Source organism: Manis javanica, chromosome 2 (assembly GCF_040802235.1).
Source record: "Manis javanica isolate MJ-LG chromosome 2, MJ_LKY, whole genome shotgun sequence".
Lineage (NCBI taxonomy): Eukaryota > Metazoa > Chordata > Mammalia > Pholidota > Manidae > Manis > Manis javanica.
In genome coordinates this window covers 161,561,304-161,582,287 of record NC_133157.1, presented here as the reverse complement: position 1 = coordinate 161,582,287, position 20,984 = coordinate 161,561,304, and the positions used below count along the sequence as shown (strand labels likewise).

Below are 20,984 nucleotides of genomic sequence, written 5' to 3'. Positions count from 1 at the left end.
CTAAGTTGTAAGAGCAGGTAATGCCTGAGACAAAATGAGAAAGTAATAGAATTCTTTGAGAGAGTAAATCATGTTTTAGGGTTTTGTTTCATCAAGCCATGGCCATGAGAGATGATCTAGTCCAAACCCTTCAGTTGGCAGGTGGGGAGAGTAAAGCCTGAGGTCAGACGGGTGGTAGATCCAGTTTAGGGGCCAAAGTTCCCTGGCTTTTAGCAGCAAACCAGCCATGAGGTGAGGGCTCTGGGCACCTGGACGAGTTCAGTGACAGAGGACTCAGCCCATGTGAGCACTACCCAGCAATGCTCTGAAGCCCACCCAGTGGCTGGCAGACCCTGGATAACGACAGGTGGAGCTGCACGGTGGAGAAGCAGCAGAGATTGGTGACAGCTGAAGGCGAGTGACTAGAGAAGAGGCCTGGAGAGCAAGACCCTGCTTTTAATTCTAAAGCATTGGAAATTTTCATCTTTGCATAGCACAGTGTGAAAAGAAAACATGGGAAAGGGAGGCCAGGGGAAGTAAACAGCATTCATGGCAAACCTACCACACTCAAAAGTTCCTTCATCTTAACCTTTGCACCAATTTTGTGAGGTAGATAGCATCACCCCTAATTTACTTTCAATACTGTTAAAAAATGTTTACCATGTGCAAGTATTACATCAAAATTTTTAAATTAACTGTAAACCATTCAACTTTTTAAAATTAAGGAACTTCTGGAGTTATAAACCTAGTTAATGACAGAACAAGAATTCAAACTAACACCTGTTGGTGCCAAAGCCTATGCTTCCAGACAAGTACCTGTAATGAGTTTCGTCCCCTAAAATCCTGACAAGTTGAGTCTTCAGAACATCTTTATTGCTATATTTTATATTCGGAGGATTCGGTTTTTATTAAACTATGCCTGACTTGGTCATTGCTTTAAACTCTAGGATACTAAAACGTTAGGTTTTAATTTTACACGCTTATTCCCCCTCCTCTAATGAAGACTCTTAATTAAGAATTCATACATTTTAATCATCCCAATTAAATTTTACTAGAGACAGTTTAGGGTATAGAATGTATAAACATGTTTATAAATATCCTAGAGTTAGCTGGGCTGTGAGGAAGCAGACATATTTATTTGTTCTTAGAAATCAATGTGAATTAGTTCATTTTTCTGGAAAGCAATCTGGTAGTATTATTATTTTTTTAAACTACAAACCTTTGTATATCTTTTTTCCATTTAAAAGAGTACACACCAAGGAAATAAGCCACACCAAAAACAAAAAAAATTAAGGCATCAAAATCTTCACAGTATTGTTGATAATTGTGAACTTTATAAGTAATCTGTGTGCCTAATAATAACAAAGCAGATAAACAAAATGAAGCACATCAGGCCAATTAAAAATGACAAAAATGTGTGTGTCAACGAGTGACAACTAATGAGCAAATTCTAGTCAACCTCAACTGGAAAAAGGTCACTGGCAATGGCACCAGCCCCACTGCTGCCTCTTCCTCTTCCTTGCCACCCGCTCTGAGTATTTCATTTCTTTGCTTTTGGGTCTAAGTTTACATCTTACCTTTCAAGAACACTGAACGAGAACCTCCTGAACTCTGACAGCCAGAACCCAATGTCCACACAATTTGGATACACAGATGTGGTCATTAGCTTCATCAACAATCACTTCATTCAGCATCTCTTCCCGGTCCACCACCTCCCCCACATCTCTCCCTCACCCCTGTATTCCCCTGTAATCTTATTCTGAGTTAGTAATCCTGATCAGCAACTATAAATATTTACTGGCACCTATGGCATGCCAGGCATTAGGCACTGGTGAATGAGACTGATATGGTTTCTGTATTAACCCTCCTATAGGCCATTTCTTCTTTAAAAAGAAACAATCAAAAGTTCTCCAGATTCTACAGGCTAAATTTTCAACACTAACTGTTAAGGACTGCAAAAGGGTAGAACCTAAACCTTTTTTACAACCAATGTTTTAAATTAAGAAATTAATTCCTAATTCATTTGATTCATAATTAATTCATTCCTAATGTAACTGTCATCCCTAATACTCTTGTTGGAATGTTTTCATGCCTTAGTGTAAAGGAGCAGGATTTGGGGTTAGTTCACACCTCAAATTCTGTTAGTTTGACTATAATATATGTGTGTGCAAACATTTTTTTTCTTCCAAACTATTCAAAAGTAGATTGCATACACCATGACCCTTATTATAGTCAGGAAATTTAATAAGGAATTTGAATTAAGCTATAGTATACATTTCAGTGTCATTAATTGTCCTAATAATTTCCTTTATAAGCAGTTATTGTCTGGGTCAGGATCCAATCCAGGATCACTTATTTCATTTGCTGCCATATCAAAACCACAATAAGATATAACCTCACACCTGTTAGAATGACTAGTATCAAAAAGATGTGAAATAACAAGTGTTGGAGAGAATGTGGGGAAAAGGAAACCCTCATGCACTATTGGTGGGATTTCAGTTAGGTGCAACCACTATGGAAAACATTCTGGTATTCACTCAAAAAATTAAAAATAGAAATACTATATGATCCAGCAATTCTACTTCTAGACATTTGTCCAGAGAAAACAAGAACACTAACTTGAAAAGATATTTTCACCCCTATGTTCATTACAACATTATTCACAATAGACAAGATATGTAAACAACCTAAGTTTTGATTGATGGATGAATTGATTAAGAAATTGTGGCATAGATGTGCAATAGAATATTGCTCAACCATAAAAAAGAATGAAATCTTGCCGCTTGTGACAACATGTATGGACCTTGAGGCTATTATGCTAAATGAAATAAGTCAGAAAGAGAAAGACAAATATTATATAATCTCTCTTATATGTGGAATTAAAAACAAAAAACAAAAAATCAGTGCTTTCTCTTTTGCATGCTGCTTCCCTGTCTGGACAGAGCTTCCACTCATGAGGAACCAGAACACGTCCACATGCCATCAAGCCAGATCCCAAGCTCCATGAGGACAGAAGCTCTTTGATTTGGAAACTTACCCTATATATTTCTTTATGGGGCTGTTGATTTGGGTCTCCAAACAGCCTATTACTGTGCTGTAATCTGACTCCAGTTTGAATACAATTTAGATACAACTTTTCTGTATAGAAACAGTTATCTGGGACTGCTTTATTGCACCTGAGTCAAATGAAAAACATGAGAAATCCATGAACTGGTGGTGATAAAATTAAATACAAAATGAATAATAAAATTTCCTGGCAGGCAAAACCTGTTAAGCCATATAGAAAACTAAATTCAACTTATTTCAAAAACATACGTAGAAGTTAATCTAGCTTATTTCTTGTAAACACCTCTGATTATCATAAAAGAAACTTGTCATCTCCCTAAAAAGGGTAAAAGATAATCAATCACTTTCAACTAATCATCTGCCATATGGAAATCCCCATTGTAATGACCAGTCATTTCAAAGGAGAAACAGCTTCCTCATTTTCACTTTGTATGCCATCCTGTAACGTCATGTTGAGCTTCTTATTAGTTTTAATTTGAAAGCTCTCCATTTTAGAGTTTCCTTATATGCATAATAAACTCTTACTAAGTATGAAATAAACAAAAAAAAAAAACCTACCAAGCTCATAGATACAGTGAATAGATTGGTGGTTGCCAGAGGCAAGGGGTGGGGATGGAAGAAATGGGTAGAGAAGGTAAAAAAAAGAAAAGAGCACCAATTCCTATTAGTAAGGAATTGCATTATATGCCCTAAATTTCTGCTGGAGTGTCATTGCTCCTTGGTCCCTTCAAAGAAAGGAGTTAGAAATCATAAATTTAGCTAATACAAACTCCAATAAAGTTTCATAGGGTCCTTCTTTGTCTATCCACTGTCCATATTTGTATCTTCTTTCTTACATAATGGGGACCATATCTCCCAACAAATCAATACATTTATTCCTTTGCTCAGTCCTACAATACACAAAAATTAGCGTTAGAATTGCTATTTCCACATTACTGTGAGGGGATAAAAAAGCTGCTAAGAAGAATTTAGGATTTGTTTGCACTTTTTTCTTTAGACAGGATATAGAGTCAAATTCCTATGTAGGTAAAAGTTACTTGGATTAGTTTTTTTCTTTTCCTCTTTCAATGTGGTCATGACATTCATTAAAACTATAGTTGGGTTTATATGTTTCTAATTATATTCTGTTTTAGCAGTTTTTTTCATCCTTGTTGATTTATTTTTATCTTAACATACCTAGAATATTACCATAACTCTGAAGGCAAAATTACATGAAAAGGTACAGACAGAAAAGTGTTACTCTGCCCCTCTATTTCACATGTCTCCCCTACACATACTCTTTGTAGGTAACCAATTTTTTAGATTTTGGTTTGTGAGAATAAGCAAATACACATACTTTTTTAAAGTTTCTCCTTCTCTCCTGCACAAAGGTAGCATACTATATATATATATACTTTTGCAACCTGCTTTTCTCAATTAATATATCCTGGAAATCACTATCAGGTCATAACAATCATCCTACCTAGAACTCCATTATGTGTTTGTACAAAATTTGTTCAACCACTCCCCTGGTTGGCCATTGAAGTAATTTCCAGTATTTTGCAATTACAAATAATTCTGCAATGAATCACCTTGTGTGTTTATTTTTGCATTGTTAGAGGCATAAATTCATAGTGAAGTTCTGGAAATAGAATACTGAGTTAGTATCATCAAATTCCCCCTTGTAGGAATGGTATCATTTGCCTTCCCAGCAGCAATGTTTCTTCATACCCTCTCCAACAGAATACAACATCATGCTTTCAAACCTTTGCCAATCTCAAAGAGGAGGAATGGTATTTCAGTGTAGTTTTGATTTGAATTTTTCTTATGAATATAATTGAACATCTTTTGATATGTTTAGAGGCTATTTTATATAAATAATTCATGAATCGATTCTCCTCATAAAAACTTCAAGCACTACAGATAAGTCCCTTTCAACCATCACCTACTATCTGGTCCCCTTTTTTTGTACCTACAGGTAACTACTGTGATCAATTTGGTGTACATCCTCTCAGTTCTTATCTAAAGTCTTTACATATGAATATATGTCCCTGTAGAAAGTACACCATATACTTTGCAGGGTTTTGATTTTGTTCTTTTTTTTTTCAATGTAGCATACTGTACATGCCCATCTGCACCTTAACTTTTTTAGAAAGAAGTAAAACACTTTAATGCTTAGTGTTTTCAATGTTTTACAGTGCACTAAATAAATATTAGTTTTACTACTTTTCCATTTCTCTATACATTTACAACCAACAGAGTTTTTAATGTTTTGATTTTTTTTTGAGAGGGCATCTCTCATATTTATTGATCAAATGGTTGTTAACAACAATAAAATTCTGTATAGGGGAGTCAATGCTCAATGCACAATCATTAATCCACCCCAAGCCTAATTCTCATCAGTCTCCAATCTTCTGAAGCATAACGAACAAGTTCTTACATGGTGAACAAATTCTTACATAGTGAATAAGTTCTTACATGGTGAACAGTACAAGGGCAGTCATCACAGAAACTTTCGGTTTTGATCACGCATTATGAACTATAAACAATCAGGTCAAATATGAATATTCGTTTGATTTTTGTACTTGATTTATATGTGGATCCCACATTTCTCCCTTTATTATTATTATTTTTTTATTTTTAATAAATAAAATGCTGAAGTGGTAGGTAGATGCAAGATAAAGGTAGAAAACATAGTTTAGTGTTGTAAGAGAGCAAATGTAGATGATCAGGTGTGTGCCTGTAGACTATGTGTTAATCCAAGCTAGACAAGGGCATTAAAACACCCACGGATGCAGAAGATTTCTCTCAAAACAGGGGGGGTGAGGTTCTAAGCCTCACCACTGTTGATCCCTAATTTCTCACCTGATGGCCCCCCTGCGACTGTGCCTGTCTTAGGTTGTTCCTCCCTTGAGGAATCTTACCCGTCTCTGGCTAACCAGTCATCTTCCGGGGCCATACAGGGAGATGTAAAGTTGGTAAGTGAGAGAGAAGCCATATTGTTTGAAAAGGTTAGGTTTTTACTTGTTTGCAGATTTATGCCCTGTGGCTTCTATGCCCAGCATTTGTCTTGAGGTATCTTTACCACTTGGAGGAATTATGATACACGGTAAATTCGATATGAGGCACTAATTCTATTTAAGGATTGTAATTAGGAAGGAAGAAGAAAAGCTGTAGAGGTAGCAGACGGAAGAAAACATGGGAGGATTGATTATTTCTTTGACTTATCTTCTTGTAGAGTAACAAGCACGTATAGGTTTTAAACTACTAATTAAATTGCACACAAACATTAACATAATAGGAATACAGTTACATAACCAAAGCAGATCTATAATTACCAGCCATCTCCAGTGAAGTAATGTTTTGATTTTATAAAACTTTATTGTGGTAAAAATCACATAACAAAAAATGTATCATCTTAACCATTTCTTAGTGTATAGTTAATTATATTCACATTGTTGTAAAACAGATCTGCAGAACTTTTTCATCTGAAACTATATGCACCTTGTTGATTTTTCATATGAAAACTATATTTCATCTGAAACTATATTCATCCTTGTTGATTTATTTTTATCTTAACATATTTAGAATATTACCATAACTCTGGAGGCGAAATTACATGAAAAGGTACAGACAGAAAAGTGTTACTCCTGCCCCTCTATTTACATAATTATTAAACAACTTCCCTTTTCCCCCTCTGCCACAATCCTGGTAACCACCATTCTACTCTGTTTCTTGACCAATTTAAGTACCTCATATAAGTAGAATCATACAGTATTTGTCTTTTGGCGACTGGCTTATTTCACATAGCATGTCCTCAAGTTTCATGTGTGTTGTAGCATTTGGCAGAATTTTCTTCTTATTTAAGGCCGAATAATATGCCATTGCATGTATATACCACATTTTGTTTATCCATTCATCTGCTGATGGACATCTGGGTTGCTGCTACCCCTTGGAATCATGCTGTCATGAACATGATGTGCAAATATCTCTTCCAGACCCTGCTTTCAATTTGTTTGGACATATACCCAGAAGTATGATGGCTGGATTATATATGGTTGTTCTATTTTTAATTTTTTGAGGAAACTCCTTACTGTTTCCCATAACAGTTGCACCATGTTACAATCCCACCAATAGTGCACAAGTGTTCCATTGTCCTCATATCCATAAATAAACAAATAACACTTGTTATTTTCTGGGTTTTGGATAGTAGCCATCCTAATTGGTGTGAGGTGATATTTCATGATGGTTTTGACTTGCATTTCTCTGAAGACTAGTGATGTTGAGGATCTCTTCATCTGCTTGTTGAAGATTTGTATATCATTTTTGGAGAAATGGCTATTCAAATCCTTTGCCCATTTTTTAATTGGATTATTGGATTTTTTATTGTTGAATTATAGGAGTTCTTTATATATTCTGGATATTAACCCCTTATCTGATAAATGATTTGCAAATAGTTTCTCCCATTCTTTACGCTACTTTTTGCTCTGTTGATTTTGTCCTTTGATACAAAAAGTTTTTAAGTTTGATGTAGTACCATTTGTCTAATTCTGTTTTTGTTGCCTATGCTTTTGGCACCATTCAAAAATAGCATTTCCAAGTCCAATGTCATGAAGCTTTACCATGTGTTCTCTTCTAAGAGCTTTATAGTTTTAGGTCTTACATTTAGGTCTCTAATATGTTTTGAGGTAACTTTTGTATATGGTGTAAGTGTCCAGTTTCATTCTTCTGCCTGTGGAAATTCAGTTTTCCCAGCACCATTTGTTGAAGACACTGTCCTTTCTCCATTGAGTGCTCTTAACACCCTTGTAGAAGATCAACTGACCATGTCCTCCAACTTGGTTCTTTTTCAAAATTGTTTTAGTGATTTCAGGTCCCTTTTGAGATGCCATATGAATTTTAGGATGAATTTAGCAGCTTAATTTTTTAACTAAGCAATATTCCTTTATTTATCCACATTAGTACATGTATATCTATACTACCTTCTTGTAACAGTATTACAATTTCCTCTGACTATTACACAAAATGATTGTCATTTTAGCTGTTCCAATTTTCACTGCTTTTCATTGAGATTGATTAAATGTTCCTTTAATTTTAAATTAGTCAATGGGCTTAAGTGATTATAACAAAATGGTCTTTTTAATGTCATTTTAGCTAAATAAAAAATTAATACATAATTATTGTAGAAAAGTCAATGCAGAAAAATATAAAAACAAAAAACCCATAATCCCACAAAAATGATAGGCAATGAAGTCCAGATTTGGAAGATTATAGTACAGAGATTAAATATTAGATTCCCCCATATTTTAGTGGAAGGAACCAGAAAATAAACAAATAAATAAACAGGTAAACTAGAGAAAGTGAAACAAAGTACTAAGACTTCTATTCCAGATAGACTGGCCAGGGAACTTTCTGAAGAGGTTATATTTGAACAGAATATTGAATGAAAAATGGAATAAGTTATGTAGATATCTGGAAGATGTACATTCCATGCTCAGGGAAGGATGACTGCAAAGGTTTGAGATAGGAATATGTAAAGATATTGGAAGAAGAGGAAGGAGATTGAGTAACTGGAACCAGATGAAAGGTGCTGAAAGAAGTAAGTCATGAGGTTGGAAAGGTGGATTTTTGGGACTAGGCTATGTCAGGTCTTATGGGCCAGATTGAGTGATTTCATTCTAAGAGTGGTTACATAGGCCACTGGAGGGTTTGGGGAATGAGAGGCAAAAGCAAAAGAATAGACGTCAGCTAAGAGGGCAATTGCAGTGGTCCAGGAGACAGGTTATGGTAGCTGTGGTGAGATAAATAGGGCTGTCTCAAGAAGACGCAGGGCTCACACTCAGGGGCTGGGGTTCGGTATCAGGATTGCCCAGCAAGGCAGTGCTATTCTCTGCCTCACCTTCAACAACTGTCTCACCTTCTACCTTCAAGAAATCTAAGCCTGGCGCAGACTGTCAGGATCCAACCCCAGCTCTGCCTCTTACTAAGTATATGATCCTGAATAAGTTAATTTTCTGTGCTTCATTTTCTCTACTTCCTCATCTGTAAAATGGAGATGATCTATCTCTTAGATTCTTGTGAGGATTCTTGTGTTTTATTACATGCAAAATATCTAGAAAAAATGCCTACCACGTGACATAATAAGCATCAATAACTTTAGCTAATAATATCATTACTAGACATTTTCAAAATCTTGAATATGCTGTATCTCTCTCACCTGTAAACTTGGGCACCTGTTCTTTCCTATGCCTGAAAGTACTTTGCTTAATTAATTCCAAACTCATCCTCCAACTCTCAGCCTCAATGTCACTGCATCCAGAACTGTCCTGATCCCCTGGACTACTCTCAAGTCTCCTCTTGTCTCTTCCCTCACAACGCTATACTCCCCTCCAACAGTGACCCCATATTTTTCAATAATCACTTGTTGAATATTTTAACAAGAACAACATGTTCATATATCCACTCAATAAATATGGATTCAAAGAAAACTCAAGCCTAGGTACTATGCTAGGTGCTGGGTCAAGAGCAGTGAGCAAAATTCGGCTGAACACACTGCCTGGGCTCTTGGAGTTTCGTCTAGTGATGGATGATCAAAATAATGACAAAAATGAGTGTTAAGTATGGAAGGAAGAGACTCAGGTCTATAAAAGCATATTGCAAAGAAAGCCAGCCCTGACTGGATGAGTGAGAAAAGGTAGGTGGAGAAGAGCATCTGGAGGTGCTGGGGAAGCCACAGGAGGCTCGTGGCCTAGCTCCATTTACATACTCTCTGTGATTTTACTCAGGACTGCCTCTGCCTAGCATCAAAAGTGAGACATGTGCTCCGTATTACTGCTGATAATTCCCTGAGAAAGTAGCACCTGAGCCAAGAAAAATCCACATCTGTCACAGAGGTGATGGGGTGAGAGTAGGATAGAGTCGGGGAGTGGAGCTGAGGCACAGGGAAATGAGTGGGTAGGGAGGTTCTGGAATAGCAGGCAGTACAGGCACATTTGGAACACAAGAGCAAGGGGAGGGTAGTGGGAGAATGGCTGGAAAGTGTAAGGGTAGGTAGGGCCTGGCAGGCCGTCCAAAAAATTTCAAATTTATCAAAAGTAATCAAAAGCCCCAGGAAGGGCCTTGTTTGTTTTTGTTCCATTTTGTTCTATTTGCATTATGGTGATGTGACAGGGCCTGTGTTTTGAAAGTATTATTGAAACAACTGCATTGGTGGAGCGCTCCACCTAGTGCACCTGCCCAGGTGCCAGAAGATCCAGGCAGCAGAGTGGTCCAGGGGAGCAGCACCAGTAACTTGCCCTGAGTAGAGGCGGGAAATGGAGAGAAGTTGACCATTTCAAGAGATTTGATTACCTGTATGTTGTGGGCTGAACTGTATCCCCTATGAAATTTATATGCTGAAGCCCTATTCCCAAAACCTGAGGATATGACTGGATTTGAAGACACAGTTTTTAAAGATGTAACTAAGGTAAAATGAGGTCATTCTGATCCTATTATGACTGGAATCTTTATTAGAAGAAATGACTAGGACACAGGCACAGAGGGACACCATGTTAAGACACAGGGAGATAGCCATCTACAAGCCAAAGAGGGAGGCATCAGAAAGAGCCAAGCCCACCATTTTCATCTCAGATTTCTAGCCCTCAGAACTCTGAGAAAACAAATTTCTATTGTTTAAGCCACCCAGTCTGTGGTATTTGTTATGCTAGCCCTAGCAAATTAATACTCTGTGCAAAAAAAAAATTTAGGTGAAGAATAGAATCTTTGAAAAATAAAAATATACTCAATTTATTCTAATTAAAATCAGGGCTGTGTAAGATGGTAAAATTCAAACAAAAGAGCATTTCTTCAGTATTCCCAGCGATGGCTTCTGTGACACATCTGTATTGCCCCTAAAATGAGGAATAAGGAACACAAGTGAAATAAAATGTTAGATGCTTCTATTTTGAAAGACTTTTATAAGAATTTTGTCTTACTTAGGAGGAAGCCGCTTAAATCAAATTGGTTATCACTCTGTCAGTTTTCCAATGAGGTGAAATTTTTGAATGCCTTTGAATTTAGCAAGGATAAATCCATTTATTTCCCAATTATAGAAGGATGCTTTTTAACAATTGTTTGCAACTAGTCTATGAGATTTGCAAGCATTACATATAATTTGTAACAAAATAGGTAAAGAATATACATTGTTAAAGTTTATTTCAAAATAGTCACCAAAAGTGAAATGTGCAAAATTTCATTGCTAGTTATCTAATACAAACATCTAAAGTGACATTATTATTCAAGGAGGCAGTTACTGATTTATACAGAGTGATGATACAGTGCTTTCACCCAAGGATCACTCAACATATTAACAACGAGCATTTGCATTACTTTTAGCCATGTATGTTAAAGGGAAAAAATGAAGTGAAAAAGAACCTCCTTTTGTGTAACTTCAGTTTTTCCATATTCTACAGAAAGATGAAATAGGAAAATACCCAAAGCCAAGTAAAAGTGAAAAAAAACAAACTTGAACATCTTATTCTTGAATCACTACTTTAACAGTTGTAAAGTGCATGTTTCAAATTCTTAACACATCTGTTGCTGCAAAAGGTTAAGAAAGTTCAAAATGACTTTTGAACAATACCTTAGAAAATCGTATTCCCTTGAAGGAGAATGATACTGTTGTATTCACAGTCTCTATAAACAAAATACAAAATACAAAAAGTTATTGGTCGTCATTAGGTGATTTCGGTTTGTTTTAATATGGAGTGAACCTTTTATAGTTTTACTACTGGCAGGAGCAGTCCCAAGCAAAATTTTACACAGAAATAACAAATCTTACACCCTGGCTACAAATCTCCTGTGTCTTTCTGTTACCCCAAGCCTCTCTCAGTACCAGCCTATATCTCCTCCCTTAGAAGATACAAACTTTTAAGGTCTATTGGTCTCAATAGTGAATGATGAAAAAGCTAGTGCTGATATACTTCATCCCAAATTATATATGCACGTATTTAATGCTGCTGCTCCTTTAGCAGGGTATAGTAGAGAAGATTCTTTCTAAAGGTGGAGGAAAGATTTGGGAGGCAGCCAGGATACCAAAGTTCTTTCCAGTTTCTCCATACTGGAGAAAATATAAGTATTTAGTCAATGTTGAAATGCACAGCCATGGGCCTGACCCAACAGAAGCTGGGAAACCCAGTGTCAGAAGAACAGGAAAAACCAGACTCCACTGACCGAATCAGAAAGAACAGCAAAGGAGTGAGCTTATAGGGTAAGGATAGAAAAATAGAAATATTTTAAATCTCCAACAAAAGCAATCGTGACCAAAAATATTTTTTAAAGTAATATAAATAGTCAAATGGAAAACAATAATGGTTATTGTTCTCAGAACTGGCTAAAGATAATCCTTAATAGCAAATGAACAGATTAGATCTGCATGTATATTTCTATTCTTGCAAAAAAATTTTATTAATTTTTTTCTGATGTGTCCTTAGTAGGAATGTTAATACACTAAGATGTTGGTTTTTTAGCTTAGTAAAGTGATAATGTCCTCATGATCTTTTGATCTTTTATTCAAGGCCAATCCAGTTCCAATTTAATAGTTCAACAAATATTTATTGGAAGCCTACTATGTATCAGGAACTGAGGAGACAAAGGTTGTACAACACTGTTCTTTCCCTCAAAGAGTTAAAGTTTACTGGGGATATAGACATTCAAAGTAATCATTCCAAATACAATATGCAAAGAAAAGATGCAGTAAGGACAAATGTACTATAGATTTTCAGTAATAGTGATGGCTGTGGAGCCAGAACTATTTGGACTTGAATCCCAGCATGTCTACTTACTCATGTGTGACCTTGGGTAAGTCACTTAACTTCTCTGTGTCTCAATAGCCATTTCTTACAATAGTCATTTCTTGGCTATTGTAAATAGTGCTGCGATAAACATAGGAGTGCATATGTCTTTTTCAAACTGGGCTGCTGCATTCTTTTTTTTTTTTGGTATCATTAATCTATAGTTACATGAGGAACATTATGTTTACTAGACTCCCCTCATCACCAAGTCCCCCCCACATACCCCATCACAGTCACTGTCCATCAGCATACTAAGATGCTATAAAATCACTACTTGTCTTCTCTGTGTTGTACAGCCCTCCCGTGCCCTCCCCCCATACTATACATGCTAATCATAATGCCCCCTTTCTTTTTTCCCCTCCCTTATCCCTCCCTTCCCTCCCATCCTCCCCAGTCCCTTTCCCTTTGGTAACTGTTAGTCCATTCTTGGGTTCTGTGGGTCTGCTGCTGTTTTGTTCCTTCAGTTTTTTTCTTTGTTCTTATACTCCACAGATGAGTGAAATCATTTGATACTTGTCTTTCTCTGCCTGGCTTATTTCACTGAGCATAATACCCTCTAGCTCCATCCATGTTGTTGCAAATGCTAGGATTTGTTTTCTTCTTATGGCTGAATAATATTCCATTGTGTATATGTACTACATCTTCTTTATCCATTCATCTACTGATGGACACTTAGGTTGCTTCCATTTCTTGGCTATTGTGAAAAGTGCTGCAATAAACATAGGGGTGCATCTGTCTTTTTCAAACTTGGCTGCTGCATTCTTAGTGTAAGTTCCTAGGAGTGTAATTCCTGGGTCAAATGGTATTTCTATTTTGAGTTTTTTGAGAAACCTCCATACTGCTTTCCACAATGGTTGAACTAATTTACATTCCCACCAGCAGTGTAGGAGGGTTCCCCTTTCTCCACAACCTCATCAACATTTGTTGTTGTTTATCTTTTGGATGATGGCGATCCTTGCTGGTGTGAGGTGATATCTCATTGTGGTTTTAATTTGCATTTCTCTGATGAACTGGGCTACTGGATTCTTAGAGTAAATTCCTAGGAGTGGAATTCCTGGGTCAAATGGTATTTCTATTTTTTTAGTTTTTTTGAGGAACCTCCATACTGCTTTCCACAATGGTTGAACTAGTTTACATTCCCACCAGCAGTGTAGGAGGGTTCCCCTTTCTCCACATCGTCACCAACATTTGTTATCATTTGTCTTTTGGATGTTGGCCATACTAACTGGTGTGAGGTGATTGTTCCATTCATTTATATGTCTATTTTTTTGCCAGCACCACACCATTTTGATGACTATAGCTTTATAATATAGTTTGAAATCAGAGAATGTGGTACCTCTAGCTTTGTTCTCTTTCTCAAGATTGCTTTGGCTCTTTGTAGTCTTTTGTGATTCCAGATGAATTTTAGGATTATTTGTTCTAGTTCTGTAAAAAAATGGTATTGGTATTTTGACAGGGATTGCACTGGATCTGTAGATTGCTTTGGGTAGTATGGCTGTTTTAACATTGTTAATTTTTCCAATGCCTGAGCATGGAATATCTTTCCATATTTTTTTTCTTCAATTTCTTTCACCAATGTCTTATAGTTTTCTGAGTACAGGTCTTTCATTTCTTAAGTTAGGAAAATTAAGGTTACATTTATTTCTAAGTATTTTATTTTTTATTTTATTCTTTTTGATGGAGTTGCAAGTGGGGTTGCTTTTTAATTTTTATTTCTGCTAATTCATTATTAATGTATAGAAATGAAACAGATTTCTGTATATTAATTTTGTATCCTGAAACTTTGCTGAATCCAGTTATTTGTTCAAAGAGTTCTTGGTGGAGTCCTTAGGGCTTTCTACATATAGTATCACATTATCTACAAATAGTCACAGTTTATTTCTTCCATACCAATTTTCAGGGGCTTTTTATTTCTTTTTCATGTTTGATTAGTATGGCTAGGACTTCCAATACTATGTTGAAGAAAAGTATCAAGAGTGGTAATCCATATCTTGTTCCTCATCTTAAAGGAAAAGCTTTCAACCTTTTATGATTAATTTTGATGTTAGCTGTGGGTTTGTCATATATGACCATAATTATGTTAAGATATGTTCTCTCTAAACCCACTTGTTGAGAGTTTTTATCATTAACATATGTTGAATTTTTATCATTAAAAGATGTCAAATGCTTTTTCTAGATGTATTGAGATGATCATATAGTTTTTATCCTTCATTTTACTACTATGGTGTATCATGTTGATTGATCTGTGGGTATTGAACCATCCTTGGAATAACTCCCACTTGATTGTAGTGAATGATACTTTTAATGTATTTTTAAATTCAGTTTGATAGCATTTTGTTGAGGATTTTTGCATTTATATAATCAAGGTTATTGGTCTGTAATTTAATTTTTTTGCAGTGTCTTTGGTTTTGGTATCATGGTGATGCTAGCCTCATAAAATGAATTTGTAAGAATTCCTTCCTGTTATATTTTTTGGAATAGTTTGAGAAGGACAGGTCTTAACTCCTTTAGATGTTTAGACATTCACCTGTGAAGCAATGTGGTCCTGAATTTTTATTTGTTGGGAGTTTTTTGATAACTGATTCAACTTCATTACTAGTAATTAATCTCTTAAGATTTTCTGTTTCTTATTGATTCAGTCTTAGGAGATTGTATGTTTCTAGGAATTTATCCATTTCTCCTAGGTTATATAATTTATTGGCATATATGTTTCCTAGTAGTTTGTTATAATCCTTTTTATTTCTGTGGTGCCAGTTATAACTTCTCTTTTGTTCCTGATTTTATATATTTGAGTCCTCACTCTTTTTTTCTCGAGTCTGCTAAAGGTTTTCAATTTTGTTTATCTTTTCAAAGGCCTAGCTCTTAGTTTCATTGATTTCTTTTTCTTTTTCTTTTTTTTTGGTCTATACTTTATTTATTTCCATTTTGATCTTTATTATTTGCCTCCTTCTACTAACTTTAGGCTGTTTCTTCTTCTTTTTCTAGTTCCTTTTGGTGTTAGGTTAAATTGTTTATTTAAGGTTTTCCTGCTTTTCTTAGGTACACTTGTATCACTATGAACTTCCCTCATAGAAATGCTTTTGCTGTGCCTCCAAAGATTTTGAACCATTGTGTTTACATTTTCCTTTGTCTCCTTGTAATTTTGGATTTCCCCTTTAATTTATTATTGGTTGGTTGCTACTAAATGACCTATTGGTTATTTAGTAGCATGTTTTTTAGCTTCCACTTGTTTGTGTTTTTTCCAGTTTTTTTATTGTAGTTGATTTCTAGTTTTATACCATTGTTGTCAGAAAAGATGTTTGGTATGATTTCAATCCTATTAAATTTATTGAGGCGTATTTTTTGTCTTAGGTGTGATCTCTCCAGGAGAATATTCCATGTTCATCTGAAGAGAATGCTTACTCTTCTGATTTTGGATGGAATATTCTTAGATATATCTTAAGTCCATCTGATCTAATGTGTCATTCAAAACCAGTTTCCTTACTTATTATCTGGAAGACTCTATCCACTGATGTAAGAGGAATGTTAAAATTCCCAACTATTACTGTATTTTTGTCATTTTCTCCCTTTATGTCTGTTAATACATGTTTTGTATATTTAGATGCTCCAGTTTTGGAAACAGAGATACTTAGAAATGTATCTTCTTGATGGGTTGATCCTTTATCATTATGTAATGCCCTTTTTTATTTCTTCTTAGACTTACTTTTAAAGTCTCCTTTATACAAGTACTGCTTCCCCCAGCTTTTTTTTTTTCCTTTCCATTTGCATGGAATATCTTTTTCCATACCTTCACTTTCGGTCTGTATGTATGTAGGTCTAAAGTGAGTCTTGTAGGCAGCATATAAATGGGTCATTTTTGTTATCTATTCAGTAACCTTATGTCTTTTGAATGGAGGCTTTAGTCCTTTTCATTTAAAGTAATCATTGACAGGCATACAATTATTGACATTTTGTTGTTTTCTGGTTGTTCTGTAGTTTTTCTCTATTCCTTTCTTCTTCCTTTGTGATTTGATAACTTTCTTTAGTGTTACGTTTGAATATCTTTCTCTATTTTTCATGTATCTCCTGTAGGATTTTGGTTTGTGGTTACCATGAGGTTCATATATAATACCTGTGCACATAGTAGTCTATACTGTTGATGGTTACTTAAGTTCAAATACATTCTAAAAGCACGACCTTTTTACTCCTTCCTTCCATGTTTATGTATATGATATCATATTTTATACCTTTTATTTTGTGCATCCCCTAACTTTTGTAGATTTAATTGATTTTACTACTTTTGTCTTTTGTACTTCACACTAGCCTTTAAGTGATTCATCTACTAGCTTTACTGCATATTTGCTTTTAGCAATGAAATATTTTCTTTTCATAATTTTCTTAGTTCTAGTTATGGCCTTTTCTTTTCCACTTAGATATCCTTTTAACATTTCTTGCAAGACTGGCTTGGTGGTGGTGAAGTCCTTTGATTTTTGTTTGTCTGAGAAACTCTTTATCTCTCTTTTAATTCTGAATGATAACCTTGCTGTGCAGAGTATTCTTGGTTGTAGGATATTTTCTCCTTTCAGCACTTTGAATATATCATGCCACTCCCTAAAGGCCTACAAAGTTTCTGCTGAAGAATTAGCTGATAGCTTTATGGAGTTTTCCTTGTATGCAACTATTTGCTTTTCTCTTACTGCTTTTAAGACTCTCTCTTCATCTTTAATTTTTGACATTATAATTATTATTGTCTTGGTGTGGACCACCTTGGGTTCATCTTGTTTGAGGCTCTCTGTGTTTCCTGGACCTAGATATCTGTTTTATTCCCTACAGTAGGGAAGTTTTCAGCTATTATTTCTTTTAAAAAGTTTTCTGCCCCTTTCCCTCTCTTTCCTTCTAGGACCCCTATAATGTAAATGTTAGTATGCTCTGTGTTGTCCCAAAGATCCCTTAGCCTATCCTCAATTTTATTTATTTTTGTTGTTGTTGCTCAACTTGGGTGCTTTCCACTACCTGTCTTCCAGATCACTGACCCATTTCCCTGCACTCACTAAATTGCTGTTGATTCCCTCTAGTGCATTTTTCACTTCAGCTATTGTATTCTTCAACTTTTATTGGCTCTTTCTTATATTTTCTATCTCTTTTTTGATGTTCTCACTGAGTTCACGCACTCTTCTCTCAAATCTCGTAAGCATCTTTATGGCCTTGACCTCTTTATCTTACAGATTGTTTATTTCCATTTCAATTAGTTCTTCATGGAGGTTTTGTCTTGTTCTTTCATTTGGGACATATTAAAATATTCCTCTGTCTCCTCATTTTGTTTGACTTTCTGTGTTTCTTTTATGAATTAGGCTGAACAGCTACCTCTTCCAGTTTGAAAGAGTGCCCCTGTGTAGGTTATGTGTGCCTCATGGTTTTTGCTGGCCAGCTGCAACTGGAATGGGTACAGGCCAGGATCCTGGGGCACTCAACACCAAGGTCACCCTCAAAGGACAGGTGGAGCTGAATCAGGGGTGGGCCAGGGGTTCTGAGGCACTCTGCACTGGGGTCACCTTAGTGGGATGATGAGCTGGAGTGGGCAGTTTGGGGGTGGGGCAGCATGTCCCACAGGGCTCTGCACCAGGGCCACCCTGGCAGGATGACTAGAGCTGGAGTTGCCACAGTTGGGGAGGGGTAAGGCAGGGGTCATCCAGGGTACACTGCACAGGGGCTGTCCCAGTAGGATGGCTGAAGCTGGAGTGGGACTCAGTCAGGAGTGTCCCTGAGTACCTCACCCCTGGGCCACTTTGTCAAGATGACTGGAGCTGTAGTAGGTACAGACTGGGGGTGTTCTGGTGTGTACCATGCTGTGGCTGCCTTACTGGGATGGTCAGACCAGGTATGGGATAGGGGCCTGGGCCATCATGGTGGCCCCAGCAAGCCAGCTAGAGCGCCAGGACCCTGCTCTCATATATACTATCAAGGTGGAAGGGAAGCATAAACAATGGCACTCAGCAGTGCCTCCAAATCTAGAGATTTTAGCAGTTATCCCACCATTTGGCAGATGCTCTAGTGTGAGTAATGGATTTCTTTCACTTCTACTTTAGTTGCTCTTGAAAGTGCTGGTGTTTGCTCTACCCCATGTGGTTGACTCTGTGCACAGTCCCCTCACTGATATCCCTTCCTACTGCGGATTAGCATTGGTGGAGGGGTGCCTGTCATTTCTGTGTCTCTGCCTCTCCTACCCTTCTCTATGTGGTCCCTCTATCTTTTTGTTGCACAGAAGCTGTTCAATTGGCCCTTGGTTCTTCTTCAGGAGGAATTGCTGTATATGTAGGTATTCAGTGTGTCTGTGGAAAGAGGTAAGTTCAGGGTCTTCCTACTCCACCATATCGGACCACCTCCACATCAATACTTCTTAAATCAGAATGTCCTGAGCTCACGTTCACATAGTCAGAAGCTAAACAGACATGTTTAATCAAATGTTCCAAAATTACCTTGAGTACAACATGCCCAAATCAGAACTTACTATCTTTCTCTTTAAAATCTGCCTTTTCTTTTGCATACAAACTTTCAGATAATGTCACTTCTATCCACTCAGTCACTGGCCCTTGAGCAGTCTTGATTTTACCTAACCTCTGCTACATCCAAATTGATCAACATGTCTTGCCAGTTCTGTCTCCCAATACGCTCTCTTTCATCTCCTACCCTCTATTCCCAGTGCCTCCATCTTTGTTCAATCCTCATGGTCTCTTACACAGCCTCTCGGCTGCTCTTTCTTCCATCCAAGTTTCCTGCCTTAGCCAACCCCCATCTCTTTCCATATGGACACTAGCTATTTGCAAAAATGGAAATCTCAGTGGGCCATCCCAGTCTACAAATGATAAGATGCAGGCCAACATTTTGTGCATGACTAACTTGCTGACTCCTGCCCCCTTTACTAGGCTCATCTCCAGCAATTTTCCACAAGCACATTCTGCTCTAACTACAAAAAAAAAAAAATCTATTCTTCAAATAACCATATTATTTCATGGCTAGATGTTTTTGCATATGCAGTCTCTTCTCCCAGAAATGTCCTTTCTTCTCACTTTCTGATGTTTTCAGATTCAAGACTAATAAACTACTCTCTGAAACCTCATCTGAGTTCTCCTGTCACAGTAAACGTACAACTATATAGTTAAAACTAAGAGCTTTCTACTAGTGTTTAGGACATTCCATTATAATTTTTATTCCTGTGACTGTCTCTCCCAGAACAGACTGATCTTTGAGGTGAGAGACCCTATTCATTCAACTTTGGACCACCAGAACCTAAATAATAACATGTTCATATTAGGTTCAGCAGACATTTGTGGAAGGAAAGGAGGGAAGGAGAGAAGAAGCAAACAGGCTAGCTTGAGTCTGACACATCTTAGATCTCAAGAATGTGAAACTTAAAAAATTCATGTAAAATGTCAACATAATCCCATAGAGGTTATGTGAAATAAGTGTAAAAGAGTTGTTTTAAAAAACAGTAATCTGCCAAGAGGATTTTTTTTTTCCCAAAGAGAAAGCATAGAGCAGTAGATTTTAAGATTCAGAAGGCTACTTTTAGTAATTTCAAAATGACCAAGGGTACTTCACTGAACCACTGTAGGCATCAATTTCCTCACCTGTAAAAATAACAGGACTGTAAAGTCAGGAACAAAAGAAGTATTCCTATTATTCACATGAATGTTTATTACTCAATAACCATAATTCTTAAATTCTTACTTCAAGCACTGTACTAAGTTGTTTCATAAATCCTTAAAATCATGTAAAATAGATTTCACTTTTTCTATTTTATAGATGACAAAAATGAGGTTAATAGAGACTAAATAATATACCCAAAATCAGATTACTGGTAGGTGGAAAAACTGGGATAGACTCAGGTCTTCACAGCTCTAAGCCCAGACTCATAATCAATGCCAGCTCCATGATTTATATATGGCTTGTGCAGTAGCAGACAAGTTAGAGATGTGGAGAGATGATTGACTAAGAAACACACCATGAACTTTTTTTTGCATAGAATTCACACTGATTACTTAGAAAATGCTTTCTTAATGACTGCTAGAAAATGTATAATCAAATTGATGTCCATGTTAAAGAAAGCATAAGTCTTTGTTATGAATTTTCAAACTACCCTCATTCCATTAA

At 36.5% G+C, this 20,984-nt stretch overlaps 1 protein-coding gene across 1 annotated transcript in view; it reads right to left on the bottom strand.

Moving 5' to 3' along the window:
• Positions 1-6,380: 6,380 nt before the first annotated feature.
• Positions 6,381-20,984, bottom strand: part of LY96 (lymphocyte antigen 96) — a 41,016-nt gene continuing 26,412 nt past the window's right edge. The window contains exons 4-5 of the mRNA XM_017666462.3: positions 11,645-11,697; positions 6,381-10,913 (exon numbers count right to left, since the gene is read on the bottom strand). Coding sequence (XP_017521951.2) covers positions 10,815-10,913; positions 11,645-11,697 — 152 coding nt within the window. The 3' untranslated portion in view covers positions 6,381-10,814. The remainder of the gene's footprint in view (positions 10,914-11,644; positions 11,698-20,984) is intronic.